This window comes from Pongo abelii, chromosome 22 (assembly GCF_028885655.2).
Source record: "Pongo abelii isolate AG06213 chromosome 22, NHGRI_mPonAbe1-v2.0_pri, whole genome shotgun sequence".
Classification (NCBI taxonomy): domain Eukaryota; kingdom Metazoa; phylum Chordata; class Mammalia; order Primates; family Hominidae; genus Pongo; species Pongo abelii.
In genome coordinates this window covers 47,501,900-47,519,498 of record NC_072007.2, presented here as the reverse complement: position 1 = coordinate 47,519,498, position 17,599 = coordinate 47,501,900, and the positions used below count along the sequence as shown (strand labels likewise).

Here is a 17,599-nt window from a genome sequence, read left to right as displayed (position 1 = left end):
CTGACTTTTGGGTGTTTTCTTACACAGTGGTAGAAAACAAGCTGAAGAATTTGACCTATCGCTGTTTAGAGCAGAGGGAGGTTAGGGATGGATCACAGAGAATCTTAAAACACACTCTTGGCCCACCTGACAATCATTCCTAGGATCTGTGTATGTTATCAAATCGTTCACACTACAAGACAAATTTTAATAATTTATAGATTCAGGATAAAAGTAATTATAAATAAAATAATCATCACAGAATCTTACTTTTGAAAAGAACCTTAGATTTTAGACCAGCCCCCATGTTTTGCTGATAAGAAAAAAGAGGGCCAGAGAAAGGGATGGTGTTCAAACTGGAAGGAAGTCAGTTCCTTGAGGATTCTCAGTTCCATGCTACTCTCACTTTTATATAATTTATCTGAAAAAATGTTAAGTTTAGAAAAAAATTCAGGTGAGATAATTACTCAATGAATACTTTTTTAAATGAGACAAAACAATGAAAACAGTATCTATTCATTTTTACTTTACTTGATATAGTTTAAAATTAAATATCAAAAATGCAAAAATAACCAAAAGCCACAATATTTTTTTTAAATAAAAATTACTGCCTTTCAATCATTACTTACGTTTCAATGGCATTTGAAACCTTTTTAATTTTCTTCTTCAGTGATTTTAGTCTTTCTTGGATTTCTTTTTTTTCCTGTTGCCATTTTTTAATTTCTCTTTCCAAATCTTGAAGGAACCAATCTAATTCCGTCTTTGAGATCTAAAAACATTTAGAAAGTACTTAAATAAGTGGCAAAATATACTTTCTAACAAAAGAGACTGAAAGGCTAGAATTGTGATGGCGTCATAGCTTAAACAATGACTCAAGTTCAGTGGAACACACTCCCAAGCTGGCGCCCTGTGGCAGACTATGCCCCCCAGCCAAGCCTGGGACACCAAGTCACACCAGACAGCCACATCCTACCCGCTACGTGCATCTGATTACAGTACGACACCCCGAAGAACCACTTCGACGTGCCCAGAGGTATTCACACTTCACTCTCCAGCCTAAATGATTCTCTAATCTACATACACACATTTCAGTTGGCAAGGCCAATAGTTTTTGTTTGCTTTTATAAATGTAAATGTAATGCTCTTGCTGGTCATTAAAGGCATTTAGGTTGAGATACCTGCCAGAATTTCAGGCAGTGTGACAAAGAGAAATGAAAACCTCTTTGGAGACAATGCTAGTTACCGTTCCCCTGGAGGGTTTGGTACAGCACCACTTGACACCCAACCCTCTTTGTCAACTTCCTATGTAGTTGCTGGTTTGAAACTTCTGATCTACACATTCTCTAAAGGTTTGATATCTTTTTTGAAGTATCATCTATTCAATGGTAGCAAGGGGTTTGGGTGGGGCACATGCTTATAAATACCAGTCATTTATAAGTAAAACATTCCCCATGTTAATATTTCTAATAATTAATTTAAACGTGAATCAAAGCAATATTTAAAGGAAACAAATATTTTCTAGTTTAAAATCTCACCATTATCAATGACAGCTTAATGAAATCCTAACTTCACATTTGCTTTAGGGAAACTTTTAATTTTTCACTTCCTATCAGGTTCCCTACAGCCTGAACTTCCTGCTTAGGCTTAGAGCACACATAGGTCACTGAGGAATACAGTTCAGCTATAGAAACTCGAGGTCCTTTCTGTAAGAAAGGACACTAAAGTCAACCTACATGGATTCCATAGGAAATCATGGCCATCGGGTCAAAAGCTCTATCAATTTAAGAGACCACTACTCCCTTTTCAGCCTTAGACACCAAGGTTTTCATGTTTTTTAAAGGCAGATTTGCTAACCAGTCAAGGTCCTTTAAGATTTCTGAATCCTACAACAGGGATAAGGTCGATTTTGGCACAGGACAACTGTTCTTAGGTGGCAGAAATGGAACAGCTCAGTAACGTTCCCTTTAACACGGGAACCAGTTCTTCCTACATCTTCTTAGCTGCAACCTTGTTGATCCTGAATTTCTTGAGTCATTACTGCGACTGAGGTGACCACCATGCCTATTCTACTTAAGAATCCTGTGTTCCACCTGGTTCGGTTCTACTAGGACCAATGTGAATTGGCATGCCTTGCCAATCTTGTTTCTCACCTATCCTGTGCTCCTATTCTGAGCCAATGATCTCACCTGGGAGATTATATGCAACCACAAGGTTATGCTTAGGCATAAGAACCTAGTTGGCAACAAGTACCTAAGGGAGTTCAAGTATCAAGAAGCACAAAGTATTATAAACACATGTGCACATACATATACATATAGCTCAGGCAGTGAAAATACTACATGAGTTCATCCTCTGTTTGTACTGACCACTGCTGAATGCCATAGCTGCCTCACAATGCTAAACAGGTCAGCTATCACGAGCTTGTTTCTGACTGCATGGAAGACAGAATGATCTCCTGAACTTTTTTCTTTCAAGCTTAGCATAAAACAAATAGGCTATACACAACTGTATCTGCTATATTACAGTTTATTGGCATAACTATAAACAATTTCTTTTTCTCAATTAGAAAAAAACTTGTTTTCTTATCTTTTTTATTAAACCTCAGTGTTGTTCTAAAATAAATATCTGAGGTACCTTTGATAATATATACATAAGTTTTTAAAAGACAAAATAAAAAGAATGCTAAGCAGGTAAAGAAAACAGAATAAAGAGAGAGGAATGACAATACAAAACCATGAGTGAGAGTAATGTAAAAATGAATGGCATGCGGTCCTAACCATTCTTTAGAAATAACATTAAAACTTTCTGGCAGACAAGGTCAAAGAGAAAATATAATGAGCTGTACAATTCAATATAAAACATAAAAACAAACCAGTTGCACAAGAGAGGCCCTGGAAGTGATGGCAGACAGAAGGGCCTCACGAAGAGGATGCTGCAGAAATGACCCACAAGACCAGCACAGAGCCTGACACTTAAGAGAACATTCAAGAAATATCTGTCACATGAAAGAATGGATAATATCCCCAACTCCATACTAGCAGTAAACAAAGCAGCAAACTTCACAGAATGTGAGCCTGATGTCCTCTGATGTAAGCTGATAGAGAATATGAAAACACAATTCATTAAATGCAGCTTTTCAGGGGCCAAGCACACATTGTTTGATAAACATTTGCAAAGCTCCTAGTTTGTACACTCAGCTAGCTGCTGTCAACCAAAGATAACTTTAAAAACGACCCTTCTGGGCGTGGTAGCATGGGTTTGTAGTCTCGACTACTCAGGAGTCTGAGGCAGGAGGATCCCTTGAGCCCAGGAGTTCAACCTTGGCAATACAATGAGACTCCTATTCAAAAAACAAACAAAACAAAAAACAGTCCTTACTTTCAAGATCACAGTTTGGTAGAGAAAATATGCGTAAAAGATAATTACTATACCGTACTATCCGAAAAATTAACGTGAAATGGATCACAGACCTAAATGGGTAAGCAGTGCCCTTGAAGTAGACAGGGGTTTCTTAGCTATGACACCAAAGGCACAAGTAACAAAAGAATAAGAGAAATTGGACTTAGTGTACTCAAAGTAAAAACTTTTGTGCTGCAAATGATACCATTAGGAAAGTGAAAAGGCAACCCACAAAATGGAGATGGGAGATACATTTACAAATATGGAAGATGGAAGTAAATATCTGCAAATCACGTATTTGATAAGCAACTTGTATCCAGAATATAGAAAAACTCTTTGTTTTTGTTTTTTTGAGACAGGGTCTTGCTCTGTTGCCTAAACTGTAGTGCAGTGGAAAGATCATAGCTCACTGCAGCCTCAACTTCCTGGTCTCAAGTGATCCTCCCACCTCAGCCTCCTGAGTAGCTGGAACTACAGGCATGTATCACCATACCTACCTAATTATTTATTTAATTTTTTAATTTTTTGTAGCAAATGAGGGTCTCATCACATCACCCTGGCTGGTCTTGAACTCCTGGGCTCAAACAATCCTCCTGCCTCAGCCTCCCAAAGTGCTGGGATTATAGGTGTGAGCCACCATGCCCAGACCTGTTTTGTTTCTTTTTTTTCCTTTTGAGACAGGGTCTCACTCTGTTGTTGCCCAGGCTGGGGTGCAATGGCATGATCCTGGCTCACTGTAGCCTCAAAACCCCTGGGCTCAAGTGACCCTCTCAGCTCAGCCTCCCAAGTAGCTGGGACCACAGGTGCGCACCACCATGCCTGGTTAATTTTTTAACTTTTTGTAGAGATGGGATCTTGCCATGTTGCCCAGGCTGGTTTCAAACTCCTGGGCTCAAGCGATCTTCCTGCCTTGGTCTCTCAAAGTGCTGGTTTTATAGTTGTAAGCCACCACACCTGGCCCAAAAACTCTTATAAGTCAATAATAGAAAGACAAACTCAATTAAAAAATGAATAAAGGATCTGAGTAGACATTCCTCCAAAGAAGATACACAAATGGCTAATAAGCATATGAAAAGATGCTCAATATTATTAGCCTTTAGGGAAATAAAACCACAATGAGATACAACTCCATATCCATTAGAAGGCATAAATAAAAAGACAAATGATGATAAGTGTAAGTGAGAATGGAGAAACTGGAATCCTCATATACTGCTGGTAGGATGGTTTTGGAACAGGCTCGCAGTTCCTCATACGCTTAAATATGGAATTGCCATATGATCAGCAATTTCACTCTTATGCATATATCCAAAAGAAATGAAAACATATGTCCACAGAAAACCTGTCCATGAATGTTCACAGCATCATCATACAGAATAGTGAAAAGGTAGAAAGAATGCAAATGTCAATCAACTAGTGAATGAATAAAATATGATATAGTCACACAATAGAACATTATTCCACAGTAAAAAGAAATGACACACTGATACATATTAACATAGATGGATGTACAAGGATGAACCTTGAAAACACTATAAGTGAAAGAAGACACTTATAAAAGACTACATGTAACATGATCCATTTATACAAAATGCTCAGAAAAGACAAATCTAGAGAGTAAATCAGTGGTTGCCAAGGGCTAGGATACAGGAGAGAATGGGGAGTGACAGCTAGTGGGTATAAGATTTCTTTTTAGGTTGATGAAAATGGTTGAAACTTAGATTGTGCTACACACAGACCTGGGCATATACCAAAACCATTAAATTGTCTATTTTTAATAGGTAAATGTTATGCTATGGTTAATTATATCTCAATAAAGATGTTACCAAATGATGATTACCATCTCACATAGTCATCATTACCACCACTGCATTAACAAAGGCCTGCAAGCAAGCCTGAGGTTGCATCAACAACTGTTTCCTCAAGAAAGTGATGCCCAAAGGAGAAGCAGGAGGGAGTCAGGCTCAGGGAGAAGGAAAACCACTCCAGGCAGAAGGGATGGTACTGGGAAAAGGTTTGGAAGGGAGAAATCGAATGACAAACATTATCCATTAAATTAGAGAACAATGTAGAGAACTGGCAAGGGAGAAGGTGGAAGATGAAGCAGGCATCAATCACAGAAGGCTCTTGGTAATTACTGAGTGTTAGTAAATTACTGGCGCTGACCTACTGTAGTGGAGGGATGGCATTCATAGCTCTATCCTTCACACTCTGTAGCCACTCCATTTGTCATGTGACCTTGCAGTTCCCTTCACTAATGAGGCAAAGTCTATTTTCCCCAGCCCTGACTCTGGCTGGCTATGTGACTGCTTTTGCCAGTGGGGTCTGAGCAGACCTGAAGTCAGTAGAGGCTTGAAAGGTGTCGTGTGGCCATCCTTGCTTGCCGTTGCACCTTCCTACTGCCTTCAGAATAGGATTTTCAGGGTGGAAGATGCAAGACATGTGGAGCAGAGCTAGTTGTCCCAGTCATCCCAGCTGAGGCCATTCTAGATCAATCTACAGCCAGCTGACTCTAGATATGTAGGTAAGAACAGCAAAGATGCTGCAGAGCTCTTGCTAGCCCAAAGGTGAAATGACCCAGCCAAGCCCAAGCAGGACCAGCTGATCCAGACTCCTACGCTTAACGATTACAGTCACATGTCACTGGGGTTTTGTGGCTGGGAGTTACTCAGCATTATTATGACAGTGATTAACTGATATGCCTACACTGCTGTAAAGTGGTGAGAAAAGTTCCTAACAGTTAGTTGAACTGGGCCGTGGAGCTGACCTTCTCTTAAGGGAGAACAAATGCACAGGCTCTGAAGCCTGACGTGGCCTGTTCTGCCACTTCGTACTGGTGTGGCTTGGGGCAAGCTGCATCAGCTGCTCCCACCTCCATTTCCTCACCAGTAACATGGAGATTTATGTACTAGAGTATAACACTATTGTATAAGGACTGTTTTGAGATTAAATACACGTAAAAACAATTGAGTATAGCACATAGTAGGAGCTTCATGAATGTTAGATTTAAAAAAGACTGAACTTGACAAGGACCCATGACTGAAGAGGAGAATCCCACCTCCGCACCAGTGTGGGCTTAGGAAGTTTTGGCAGGCAGGGCCAAGATTCTGTTCTAATACAGACAAAGGTCCAAAATTCTACCCCGTAAATTATTCTGGGCCAAGTAATTTGACAGTGTTTTAAGAGCTAATGTTGACTCATTGCCCATTTTAGCATCTCATTAAAGCACCTTAAGACCATATGTCCTGGGCAGATATGGAGTGACTGATTAATAAATATGGGGTTTCTTTTTGGGGGTGATAAAAGTTTTCTGGAATTAGACAGTGGTAATGGTTACACAATAATGTGAATATTTAAAAAACCACTATATTGTACACTTTGTAATGGTTAAAACAGCAAAAAAGTTATGCGAATTTTATTCTCAAACAAAAATGAACCTATGTCCTTCAGCAATACTGCAACCAGTTATAACCTGCCAGTCATAGGTTAGGGTACAATAAAAACAACAAGAGATTCTGGCTTTAAAAAAGCTACTTTTGGCCAGGCACGGTGTCTGACGCCTGTAATCCCAGCACTTTGGGAGGCCGAGGTGGGAGGATCACAGGAGGTCAGAAGTTCAAGACTAGCCTGGCCAACATGGCAAAACCCCATCTCTACTAAAAATACAAAAATTAGCCAGGCTTGGTGGCGTGTGCTTGTAATCCCAGCTACCTGGGAGGCTGAGGCAGGAGAATCGCTGGAACCCGGGAGGCAGAGGCTGCAGTGAGCTGAGATCGCGCCACTGCACTCCAGCCTGGGCGACAGAGCAAGACTCCGTCTAAAAAATAAAAAAAATATTAAAAAAGCCACTTTTCCACCGGCAGAGAATAGATAACTGGCCTAATTACCTATAGAGGCCATTCCTAGCTCATGAATAATAATAGAACCCCATCAGCTATATATAATACCTCGCTCAGATTTCTACTGATGCTTAGTATATGCTAAGCATTCTTTTTTTTTTTTTTGAGATGGAGTCTAGCTCTTATCACCCAGACTGGAGTGCAGTGTTGCGATCTTGGCTCACTGCAACCTCTGCCTCCTGGGTTCGAGTGATTCTCCCATCTCAGCCTCCCTAGTAGCTGGGATTACAGACGCCCACCACCACATCCGGCTAATTTTTGTAATTTTGGTAGAGATGGGGTTTCACCATGTTGGCCAGGCTGGTCTCAAACTCCTGACATCAGGTGATATGCCCGCCTTGGCCTCCCAAAGTGCTGGGATTACAGGTGTAAGCCACCGTGCCTGGCCTGTATATGCTAAGCATTCTTTCTTTTTGAGACAGAGTCTCTCTCTGTCGCCCAGGCGGGAGTGCAGTGGCGTGATCTCAGCTCACTGCAAGCTCCACCTCCCGGGTTCACGCCATTCTCCTGCCTCAGCCTTCTGAATAGCTGGGACTACAGGTGCCCGCCACCATACCTGGCTAATTTTTTTTTTGTATTTTTAGTAGAGACGGGGTTTCACCATGTTAGCCAGGATGGTCTCGACCTCTTGACCTCGTGATCCATCCGCCTCGGCCTCCCAAAGTGCTGGGATTACAGGCTTGAGCCACCGCGCCTGGCCATATGCTAAGTATTCTTAAAGTGGTTTGTAAAAAAACAATTTTCTTAGCAGAGGCACAAGTAGAATTTTGGGTGGGACAGTTCCTCCTTGAGTACTGTACTTACTACCTCTGGCTAGCCCCTGTTCTTTTGCAACCACCCCAGGTGAGGCCTCACAAAGCTGTGAAGTAGACAATACATTATTAATGAGAAGACTGAGGGTCAAAAAGGTTGAAGAAATTGTCTAACAACACAAAGCTATTATGTGGAGGTGCTGGGGTGTGATGTGGGCAGTAGGACACTAATGCACTCAGATTTCTATAGCTTCCCTGTTTTTCTGTTCTCTGTAAGGAGCTGGGTATGCATTTGCTACATCTAAAAGTGGCATCAAGTAACTGGAGTAAAAGGAAAAGTTGGTTAGCTCATAACCTCAGCAATCTGCAGTCAAAGGCCAACGGGAAATATCAGCAAAAGCCACTCATTTCCTTCTATGTTTATAAGAAATTTCTCCATGAGCTCTGAGCATAACCACCATTAATAAAGGAATGACTGTGGCTAAATCTCATCTACTCTTGTGTGGACACCAACCCAAGGAACTCAGATTAGCAACTTATCCTGGTAGAGAATCGGTATACATTTTATGTGGTAAGTCTAATAACTTATCAGGCCTATAATTTGGGGGGCTTAGTAATTGCCCTTTTAAGGCACTCTTGAGTAGGGCCACACAACAGCAGACTCAAAGCCTTAACAAGTTAAAAAAAGCCGGAGAGCTGGAGCCCTCCCTTGGTGCTTTATTTCCCAGACTCTTCTGGACTGGCTGTACAAAGAAAGAGCCTTGATGAACTGTGCACACAGAACACACAGTCAGACCAGCAATTTATAAAGCCGGGAAAGCCTCTGCCAGAAAGAAAGATAACCTCACCGGCTGAATGCTACCTTTAAGACTATGTCTCCAATCTGCCTCATCACTCAAACAGGCAGCTACAGGCATTTCCACATGGATTTATAAAACTGAAGTTTCCTGAGGCAATATAAAGTTTATAAAACTACTTTGTTTTGTTAAACCCCCAAGTAGCTTATAGAAACTTGTGTTCCATGTGTCACTATGCTATGTAGGATTTTGCTTTTGTTCTTTTTTACTTCTCTCAGCCAAGAAACTGAGTAAAGTCTCAGGATCTATCTAATTCTTCTTGTCCTTAGAATCTCCCCAGTCTCATCTTGAGTATAAACAGCTCCTGGGGAATGTTATGACAGTTACCTTTACAAACTGACCCTAAGATTTCTACTAAAATCTTAGTAAACAGGCTTCCTGATTAAGGTCCCACTAAGCTAGTTTTCTTCTATTTAATATGTTACCCCAGCTATCGATCCAGACTTCTGGAACAAATTCCTCCTTTCTTAAATGAATTAATATTCTTTTGTTACCTTTCTAAACAGATGATGGTAGCTTTTAAAAACAAATGCACCATGATTTCCTCACATCTGTGATTCCATTTTCTCACTAATTCAATCTGGCTTTGCCACTAATTGCTATCCCTCCACTAGCCATGTATCTGATGATCAGTCTTGACTAACAGAATTCAAGGTCAGCAGATCTCAACAAAATACTCTGGGTGACTTTACAGTTCTAGTATGTCTAAGGCTCCTTGTGTTATTCTTATACTTCCTTAGGAGTAAGATGAAGATGATGATAACAACAGTAGCAGCCAATACTTACTGAGTCCTTACTAACGAGGCAGTTTTAAGTACTTTATAAGTATTAATCTAACCATACAAAATGTGAGTTATTATTACTCACATTTTCCAGGTAAGGAACTAAAGCACAGAGAAGTTAGGTAAATTGCCCAAGATTAGAACTAGTATAGAACCATGCCTACATCTGAACCCAGCCAGTCTGTCTCCAGGGCTCTCATTCTGAACCTCTATTGCTATGCTGCCTCTCAATATAAACAAGAATTTACCTCAGAGCTCAGTCACCATAAAATAGAGTTTTAGTTAACCAAGGAAACTGAACTATAGCTAAATGAAAACCCAGACTTACAGCCCCTTTCTCATAAGGCAGTTTGTAGAAGTTCTAAAGCATGGCAACAGCCACTTTAATATGTCATGAAAAAATCTGAAGCAGGCAATTCTGAGAAAGAATCTTTTGTTTAGCCAACAATGCAGAAGTTCAGCTGAGGCTGCACAAGCACAGTTACACTCACATTCTCCTAACTATGCTACATGCAATTAAAGACAGGTTTCAGATAGGATTACCTTGTTTTCTTCTAAGTGCCTTCTCAACTTCTCTTCCAGGTCCCTGGTCTCTTCTAAGCCTTTAAGTTTTATCTGCTCATAATTTTCATACGCTTCTTGAAGTTGGTCTTGTAATACTTGGTGCTCCTTTTCAATCCGTGAAATTTCCCCCTAAAAGTGAATTACAAAACAATCTATTAAAAATCATTTAAAATGCCTACTTATGATCTTGTTCTTTACTGTTTCTTAAAATAAACAAAGGAGAGTAAAAGGCAGATGAAAATTTACAAGGGAAATGTCACAATCATTCAGGAATTAAAAACCCCTAAACACTGTTTAGCAAAACCAGCTCTTTTATAAATACAATCATTCATATTATTGGAATTCATAAATTCTCCAATCTATACTATAATTAGTTCTGAATGTTTGCTTTAGAAGGGTTCAATATCAGATCAACGGTTTGATTTAAATGTCACTCTCCACAATTAACACCAACGATTATTTATTAGGTTTAAAAAGCTGCACATATTATACATATTTTAGATATAAACAGAACATTTTAACTTTGGCTTTACTTTTAGGTGTTTCAAATAAATAGTTGCTGGTTATTTCAAAATGACAAATTAAAATATTATCTATGAATTACTGTCAGTTATATTTCTTGCACCAGCTTAACAACAAAAAAAACCCGAAACCCAGAAACCATTCTGTTGGCAAACAATAAATGTCATTTATGTAATTATTTTTTAAAACTTTTCAAACTGCATATAACTCTGAAAGAGCATCTGTTTGACGCTGGCAGCTTCTCCAGCTGCAGGTAACTGTCCTCCCTATGGCAGCTAGGCTTTAGAAATCTATCCCAGGCACAAACCTGGTCCAGTTCTGACATTTCCTGTACCTTCCCCCAATACCTTAGTATCTTTCAAGTGTAAAAAAGCAGGGAATTAAGTATTTGAAACTCTGTGAATGGTCAGTTAGAGAACTGTGAATTATGGTCAGATTGACCATCCATGCCCTTTTGCCTTGGAGCATGCCACTATGTCTGCCCAGACTGAAAATTTAGTACTATAAATAGAGTCCATGCTTAACTAAATTAATTAAACAGTCAACCTTACTATCACCCAGGAGCAAAATTTTATGGTTTAAGACTTTACCTCCATTTTAATTTTTAATTCAGCAAAAGGATCACGGTGAATAGTAACTTGCTATCATGAATGAATTTACATGCCCCAAATTACCAACAGAGACAGGCAGGAAGCTAAATGCCACCTCTATGTTATTACATTTAAACTTCACGATACTTCTGTGAGAAATACATTATGTTTGCCTTTAATAGATCAGAAAACCAAGTGAGGCAACTTCTCAAAGTCCCAGAAGAAAGTAGCAATGCTGGGATTCAAATGCAATTCTCACTGGTTGAGAAGCCAGCAATCAACTATACTAGCATCAAGGTCCTAAAACTAAGAGCTAATTTAAGAAAGCATTTGTGAACATTCCCATCACTGATAAAAACATTCATTTGATGGTCAAAAGCACTGACTCATTAAACAACAGAGCCTACCTGGTTTAAAGCTAAGCAAAGCATAAGACTTCAACAACAGTAAACAGGCCAAAATGTTCACTATAAGACTGCTTGTAAGCATAAAAAGCTGATACAATCTAAATATTCAACAACGAGAAATTGGTCAAATAAATGATCACACATTAATAAAATGGAAAACCAAGTATCCATTTAAAATGATGCTATAAATCGTATTTACTGATATGGAAACAAGTCTACAATATATTAATTGAAGCTGGCAAATTTCAAATACAATATATATGCTGTGATCCCATCTTTTAAAAACTATTGTTTAATTATATGTAAATGTTCAAACATCCTGGAAGGCTACACATCAAAATATTAACATGAGTGATGGGAAGGTAGATGATTTTCAATTTTTCTTTCATAATTTTTGGTATTATTCATTTAAAAAATTTAAGAACTCTATATATTATTTTTATCATTAGCAAAAACTAAACACTATTTGTACAAATAGCAGCAGGAAACACAAGTTCTGACCTTCTTCCTACTTAACTAGACATTGATCTTGTCAAACATTCCATATCTAACTACAGAACTGCTTTTTAAATGACAGCATGATATTTCATTTTATAGGCATATCATAATTTAACTAGTCCATTATTGTTGGAGGTTTAGATTGTATTCAATTTTCTGCTGATTCAAATACAGACAAAACAAACATACAAATCCCCTTGACTCACTGGTCTCTCTATACATATATCAGTGGAGATCGATTCCTAACTGCCTTCCCAGAAATTTCAGTTTCACTATCTTTCAAAATGTGAATGATTGCTTTTCCTATTTCAAGTGGGGTGGGCATCTGTTTATATGTTTAAAAATCATCTGTATTTCTTTCATTGTGAATTGTCTATTCACATCCATTCTCATCTTTGTGACAGGTTGTTAATCTTTTCCTTACTGATTTATAGAAACTTTGTATGTTAAGAAAATTAGTTCTCTGTTTCACACTGCACATAATTTTCCTTGTTTGTCTTCTGTGTTTTGACATGTGTATGTGTATATATGTGTATATATTTGTTGTTATACATATGCTATGCATATAGGATATACACATTACATGCATGTGTATATGTATATAAACATACTTTTTTCCCATGCTATTTACTGATCTTATAAAAAATTTTTCCCGTTTTTTTCCTGGATACTTTTATAGGTCCATTTTTTATGCTAAAATCTTTAATCTGCCTGGAACTTATTTTGGTATAAGGAATGAGGTAGGGACGAAGATTGATTTTTTCTAGATGGCAATCCATTTCTCCTAACTATGTATTTAATGATCCAATTTTTGCTCACTGATAATTTGCCATCTTTGTTTTTGTTTTTTTTTTCGAGACAGAGTCTTGCACTGTCGCCCGGGCTACAGTGCAGTGGCGCAGTCTTGGCTCACTGCAACCTGTGCCTCCTGGGTTCAAGCGATTCTCCTGCCTCAGCCTCCCAAGTAGCTGGGGTTACATGTGTCCACCACCACGCCCAGCTAATTTTTTTTTTATTTTTAGTAGAGATGGGGTTTTACTATGTTGGCCAGGCTGGTCTCAAACTCCTAACCTCGTGATCCACCCACCTCAGCCTCCCAAAGTGCTGGGATTACAGGCATGAGCCACCATGCCCAGCCAATTTACCATCTTGATTGACTGATGGATTGAGATGGAGTCTCACTCTGTCGCCCAGGCTGGAGTGCAGTGGCGTGATCTTGGCTCACTGCAACCTCCGCCTCCCAGGTTCAAGCAGTTCTCCTACCTCAGCCTCCCAAGTAGCTGGGATTACAGGTGAGCTACCACACCTGGCCAATTTTTGTATTTTTAGTAGAGACGGGGTTTCAACATGTTGGCCAGGCACTCTCATATTAATGGTCTATGTATGTGGTAATATAGATAGATTTATATTGTGTTTTGATATTTAGTTGCACAACTCCTTTTCTTACAGTTTCTCTTCCATACCCATTCTTGATGTTCATTTTTACATATGAAGTTTAAAATCAATTTGTCTAGTTTTAAATTAATCCTGTGCAGTAACCAAGCCTCTTGGTAGTCACAGCCTTGTATAGACCTCTCCTACCATGTATCAGGGTTGGTGGATTGATCTATGTGACCAAGAGAATGCACCAGAAGTGATAATTTGTGACTTCCTAAAGCATTGCAGCTTCTGCCTGGGATCACACACTCTGGGAAAAGCCAGCCCCATGAGGTCATCAGGGCTAGGTGGAGGTCCACAAGGCAAGGAACTGAAGCTTCCTGACAACTGCCAACACCCACTTGCTAGCCATGTGAGTGAGCTATCTTGGAAGTAGAGCCTCTGGCCCCAGTTACTCCCGCAGATGACCAAGCCCTGGTCAACATCTTGGCTAGCTACATGAGAATCTCCAGAAGCATCCAGCTAAACTGCTCCTGAATTCCTGACTTAGCGAAATTGTGAGATTTCACAATTGTGAAATATTTACTGTTTTAAGCCACTAGCTTTGAAGTTGTTTGCTGTATATACAGCAATATACATAACTAATTTGCCCTGTTCATGTATATACTGGGATTGTGTTAAATTTTAAAAAGCTTTAGGGAGAACCAATCTCATTATCATAATAGGTATTCTTATCAAAGTACATGAAATATCTTTTCATTTAAGGCTTCTATGTGTCTCTCCATAGCATTTTAAAAATTTTCTTTGTATACATTTAAGTATTTTATCTCTTTTTTGGTATGAAAATATTTTCTTTCAACATACTTTCTAACAGGTAACTGTTTGTATATATTTTTATATACAAGTATAGGTTTATACAGGTTAGTATACGTTTTCAGTTGATCATTTTGGATTTTCCTGGTACACAGCCTTAGCCTCTGTAAATAATGATACAAACATCTCCTCTTTTCTATCTTCTTTCTTTCTCATATCTGCTTTCTCAGTTAATATACCCAGGATAATAATAAATATTAATGGTGATGTTTTACCACTAAGCAAGATGATGGCTTTTGGCTTAAAATATTAGCACGTTAAGAAATATTCATCAATTCCCATTTTCTTACTAGTTTTGGTCAAGACAGTGACCTGAATTTTATCCAATACCTTCTCAGCAACTTTGAGTTGATAAGACAACTTTTCTCTTATGATGCATATTAACGAAGTAAATTATATTAGTAGGTTTTCTAATTGAATCATTATTATAGTAGAGAAGGTCTTTATAATATCTTTCTGTATTACTCACATGAATAAGCTTACTTATAAATTATTACATGCTCATTATACCAGTTAAAACAATAAAGCTGGCCAGCCTGGGTGACAGTGAGACCCTGTCTCAAAAAAAATAAAAATAAAAATAAATAAAATAAAATTTAAAAAATAATAAAATAAAACAATAACACTTTTAATTTGAAATAAATATGCTGGAAAAAAATTACCTTTTCCTTTCCTTCTGAAATTTCAACAATAAAAACAAAATCATTTTTTTGTTATGTTCTCAAGCTTATTCCATGATAACTTTGTGTGGAATAAGCTGACTCCAAAATAGTTCTAGTTCATCATTCCATCTAGATAAATTAATGAAAACTAAACCTTTAAACAGTTTAACGTAATTTTGACTCACTTGTTGTTCCTCAAAAGGATTATATGGCTCAGTATTGACTTCTTGGTGTATTATGTTCCAAGATACCTGTGGGCAAAACAAAAAATTAAAATTCACTCTATCTCAATTGCTCTAGTAAAATAAGCCCATCAAGTAATAACACTTTAAAACACACCCACAATTTTTTCAAGTTTTTTTCCCATTTAGATTATGTTCCATGCTTTCTATAAACATGTATATTAGGAAAGTTATTTGGAATTAGTATAACTGAAAATGATTATGATCCATTGCTCTTAACCTATTTTTTTCAAAGCTTCCTAGAAAACATAATGAGGAGTGGGGCAATTCAATAAGTATTTAATGAATTCATACCCTATAAAGGCAACCATAGGAGAATCTTGATTTCATCTCATGCTTGTTAGGAAGGAACTCATACACATCCCTCTTGTTTCTACCTGGCTGTCTCTTTTTAACATTCTCATTCCTCCCCTGGTTTGACAGGAGAAGCTGGGCCTGTGTAGGTCAGGGTCTTCCTTTTTCCTTCTCTTTCTGAGGAGCTGCCAGCACATTTTCCCTTCCTCCTCCATGCAGTAAGTCCTATGGGGCAGGCACCCCATGCTGGAAGGCCTCCAGGTGGGCCCTCCTGTAACTGGCAGGTAAGGCACTGTGATGCAGGCTACACTGCCAGCCAGCACTTGAACTTTCCTACAAACAGCTACCTTCTCCTCCAGCACCTTTATTAATTCTTAGGATGACATTTTGGCTCCACCTGCTGTCTTATTTCTCAATGTGTGTAGAATTTCGGTAGCAAAGATGGGTATTATTTACTGGACCCAAGCTTCTTTCTGAGAAGATTACCTGTCATGCCTCACAAAATAGTTCATATTTTAAAAATATTTTCAGGCAAAAGCTTCATTAATCATTATAAAGTCAATCAACTTTAAGGATTCTTGTAAATATAACGGCAATGAAAAATAAAAAGGAAAATTTAACTTCAGTATTAAGAAGACTTTTCTATTTAACTCTTACCTGAATGGCAACCATCTGCACATGTGGAATGTTTGTTACTGCACTGGTGCTTTCTGGAATTACTTCACATTTGTTGTTAGAATTTCCACAGTGCTCATCATTTCTGTTAGACTCACTCAGGACTGTATGAGCATCACCTGTGCTGCAGTGTGACTTTACAGATATTCCCAAAGAGTCCTCAAGGATCTGTGTTTCGGAGGCAATCTGGCGACCAGCAGCATTCTCAGCATTCAAATGATGACCCTCAAAATAGGCAGCAGCATTTTTATCTGCTCTGTCATTGGTTACAAAAGATGGCACCACTGGTATTGATCTTGGTAGCTGATATTCAGGAGAAAGGCTGGCCAAGGGTGTATATATGCTGGTGTACTGGGGCAAACTTGGTAACATGTTTATGTATGCTGGCGGTGTCTGGGTGATATCAAATCTCTGGAAAGGAAGATACGTACAGTATCCTGTGACCAAATGGGATTGAGCCCAATAAGTTGGTTTCACATCCTCAGGAACCGGTTTGGGGGAATTACAGGAGACTCGCTTGTAATTTGCATCCTCAGAGCCTGGTTTGGGAGAATTAGAAGAGACCCCTTTGGGTTGCCCATCCTCAGAAACTTGTCTACAAGAATTGTCGGATACTGATTTGGCCTTCACATCTTCACAAGCTGGCTTGGGAGAATTTGCAGATACAGGTGTGGGTTTCACATCTTCAGAAGCTGGTGCTGAAGATGAATCTGACACTGGTTTAGACTTTACATCTGGTTTAAATTCCCTAGCAGCTGGATTCAGTGGTAATTTAACTCGTACATACTCTCCTGCTTTTGAAATTTCTTCTACTTTTGTTTTAATGTTTTTCTTCTTCCTTTTTTTCTTGAGCCGTGATGCAACTTTCTTCAATGCAATACAGTTGTCAATAACAACAAAACGAGGGCATCCCAAGAGAAAAGGTTTTAAACCTCCTGCTTTTTCTAGTATCTGTCGAGTTTCTTCTGGGAAAAACTCATATTCTGCAGAGAACATCTTGTTACTCATGTCCAAGGGACCATGTTCCTCCAAAAACTGAGAGAAGTAACTTGGAAAAAATTTACATTTACGTGAGTTACTATAAGGAAGTACTTGAATAGTCTATTTGAAAAATACTTTTACTCTCCCAAAGGAAAACACTGTTTCACTTTTCACTGATCTCAACCTTTCCCCAGCAACAAATATAACAAACATAAGGTTAACTTCAATCAATGATACTATAAAGAAAAT

General features: G+C 38.6%; 1 protein-coding gene and 1 long non-coding RNA gene across 23 annotated transcripts in view; one reads left to right on the top strand and one right to left on the bottom strand.

Annotated features, from left to right (window-relative positions):
• TTC3 (tetratricopeptide repeat domain 3) overlaps window positions 1-17,599 on the bottom strand; it is a 130,780-nt gene that overhangs the window by 25,379 nt on the left and 87,802 nt on the right. For all 21 annotated transcript variants that reach the window (XM_063720888.1, XM_054542501.2, XM_024239257.3 and 18 more), the window contains 4 exons: window positions 16,352-17,417; window positions 15,344-15,409; window positions 10,209-10,358; window positions 609-748 (listed from right to left, as the gene is read on the bottom strand). In XM_063720888.1, the coding sequence (XP_063576958.1) occupies window positions 609-748; window positions 10,209-10,358; window positions 15,344-15,409; window positions 16,352-17,417 (1,422 nt within the window). The remainder of the gene's footprint in view (window positions 1-608; window positions 749-10,208; window positions 10,359-15,343; window positions 15,410-16,351; window positions 17,418-17,599) is intronic.
• LOC103888893 (uncharacterized) overlaps window positions 1-17,599 on the top strand; it is a 63,241-nt gene that overhangs the window by 11,171 nt on the left and 34,471 nt on the right. The window lies entirely within an intron of this gene.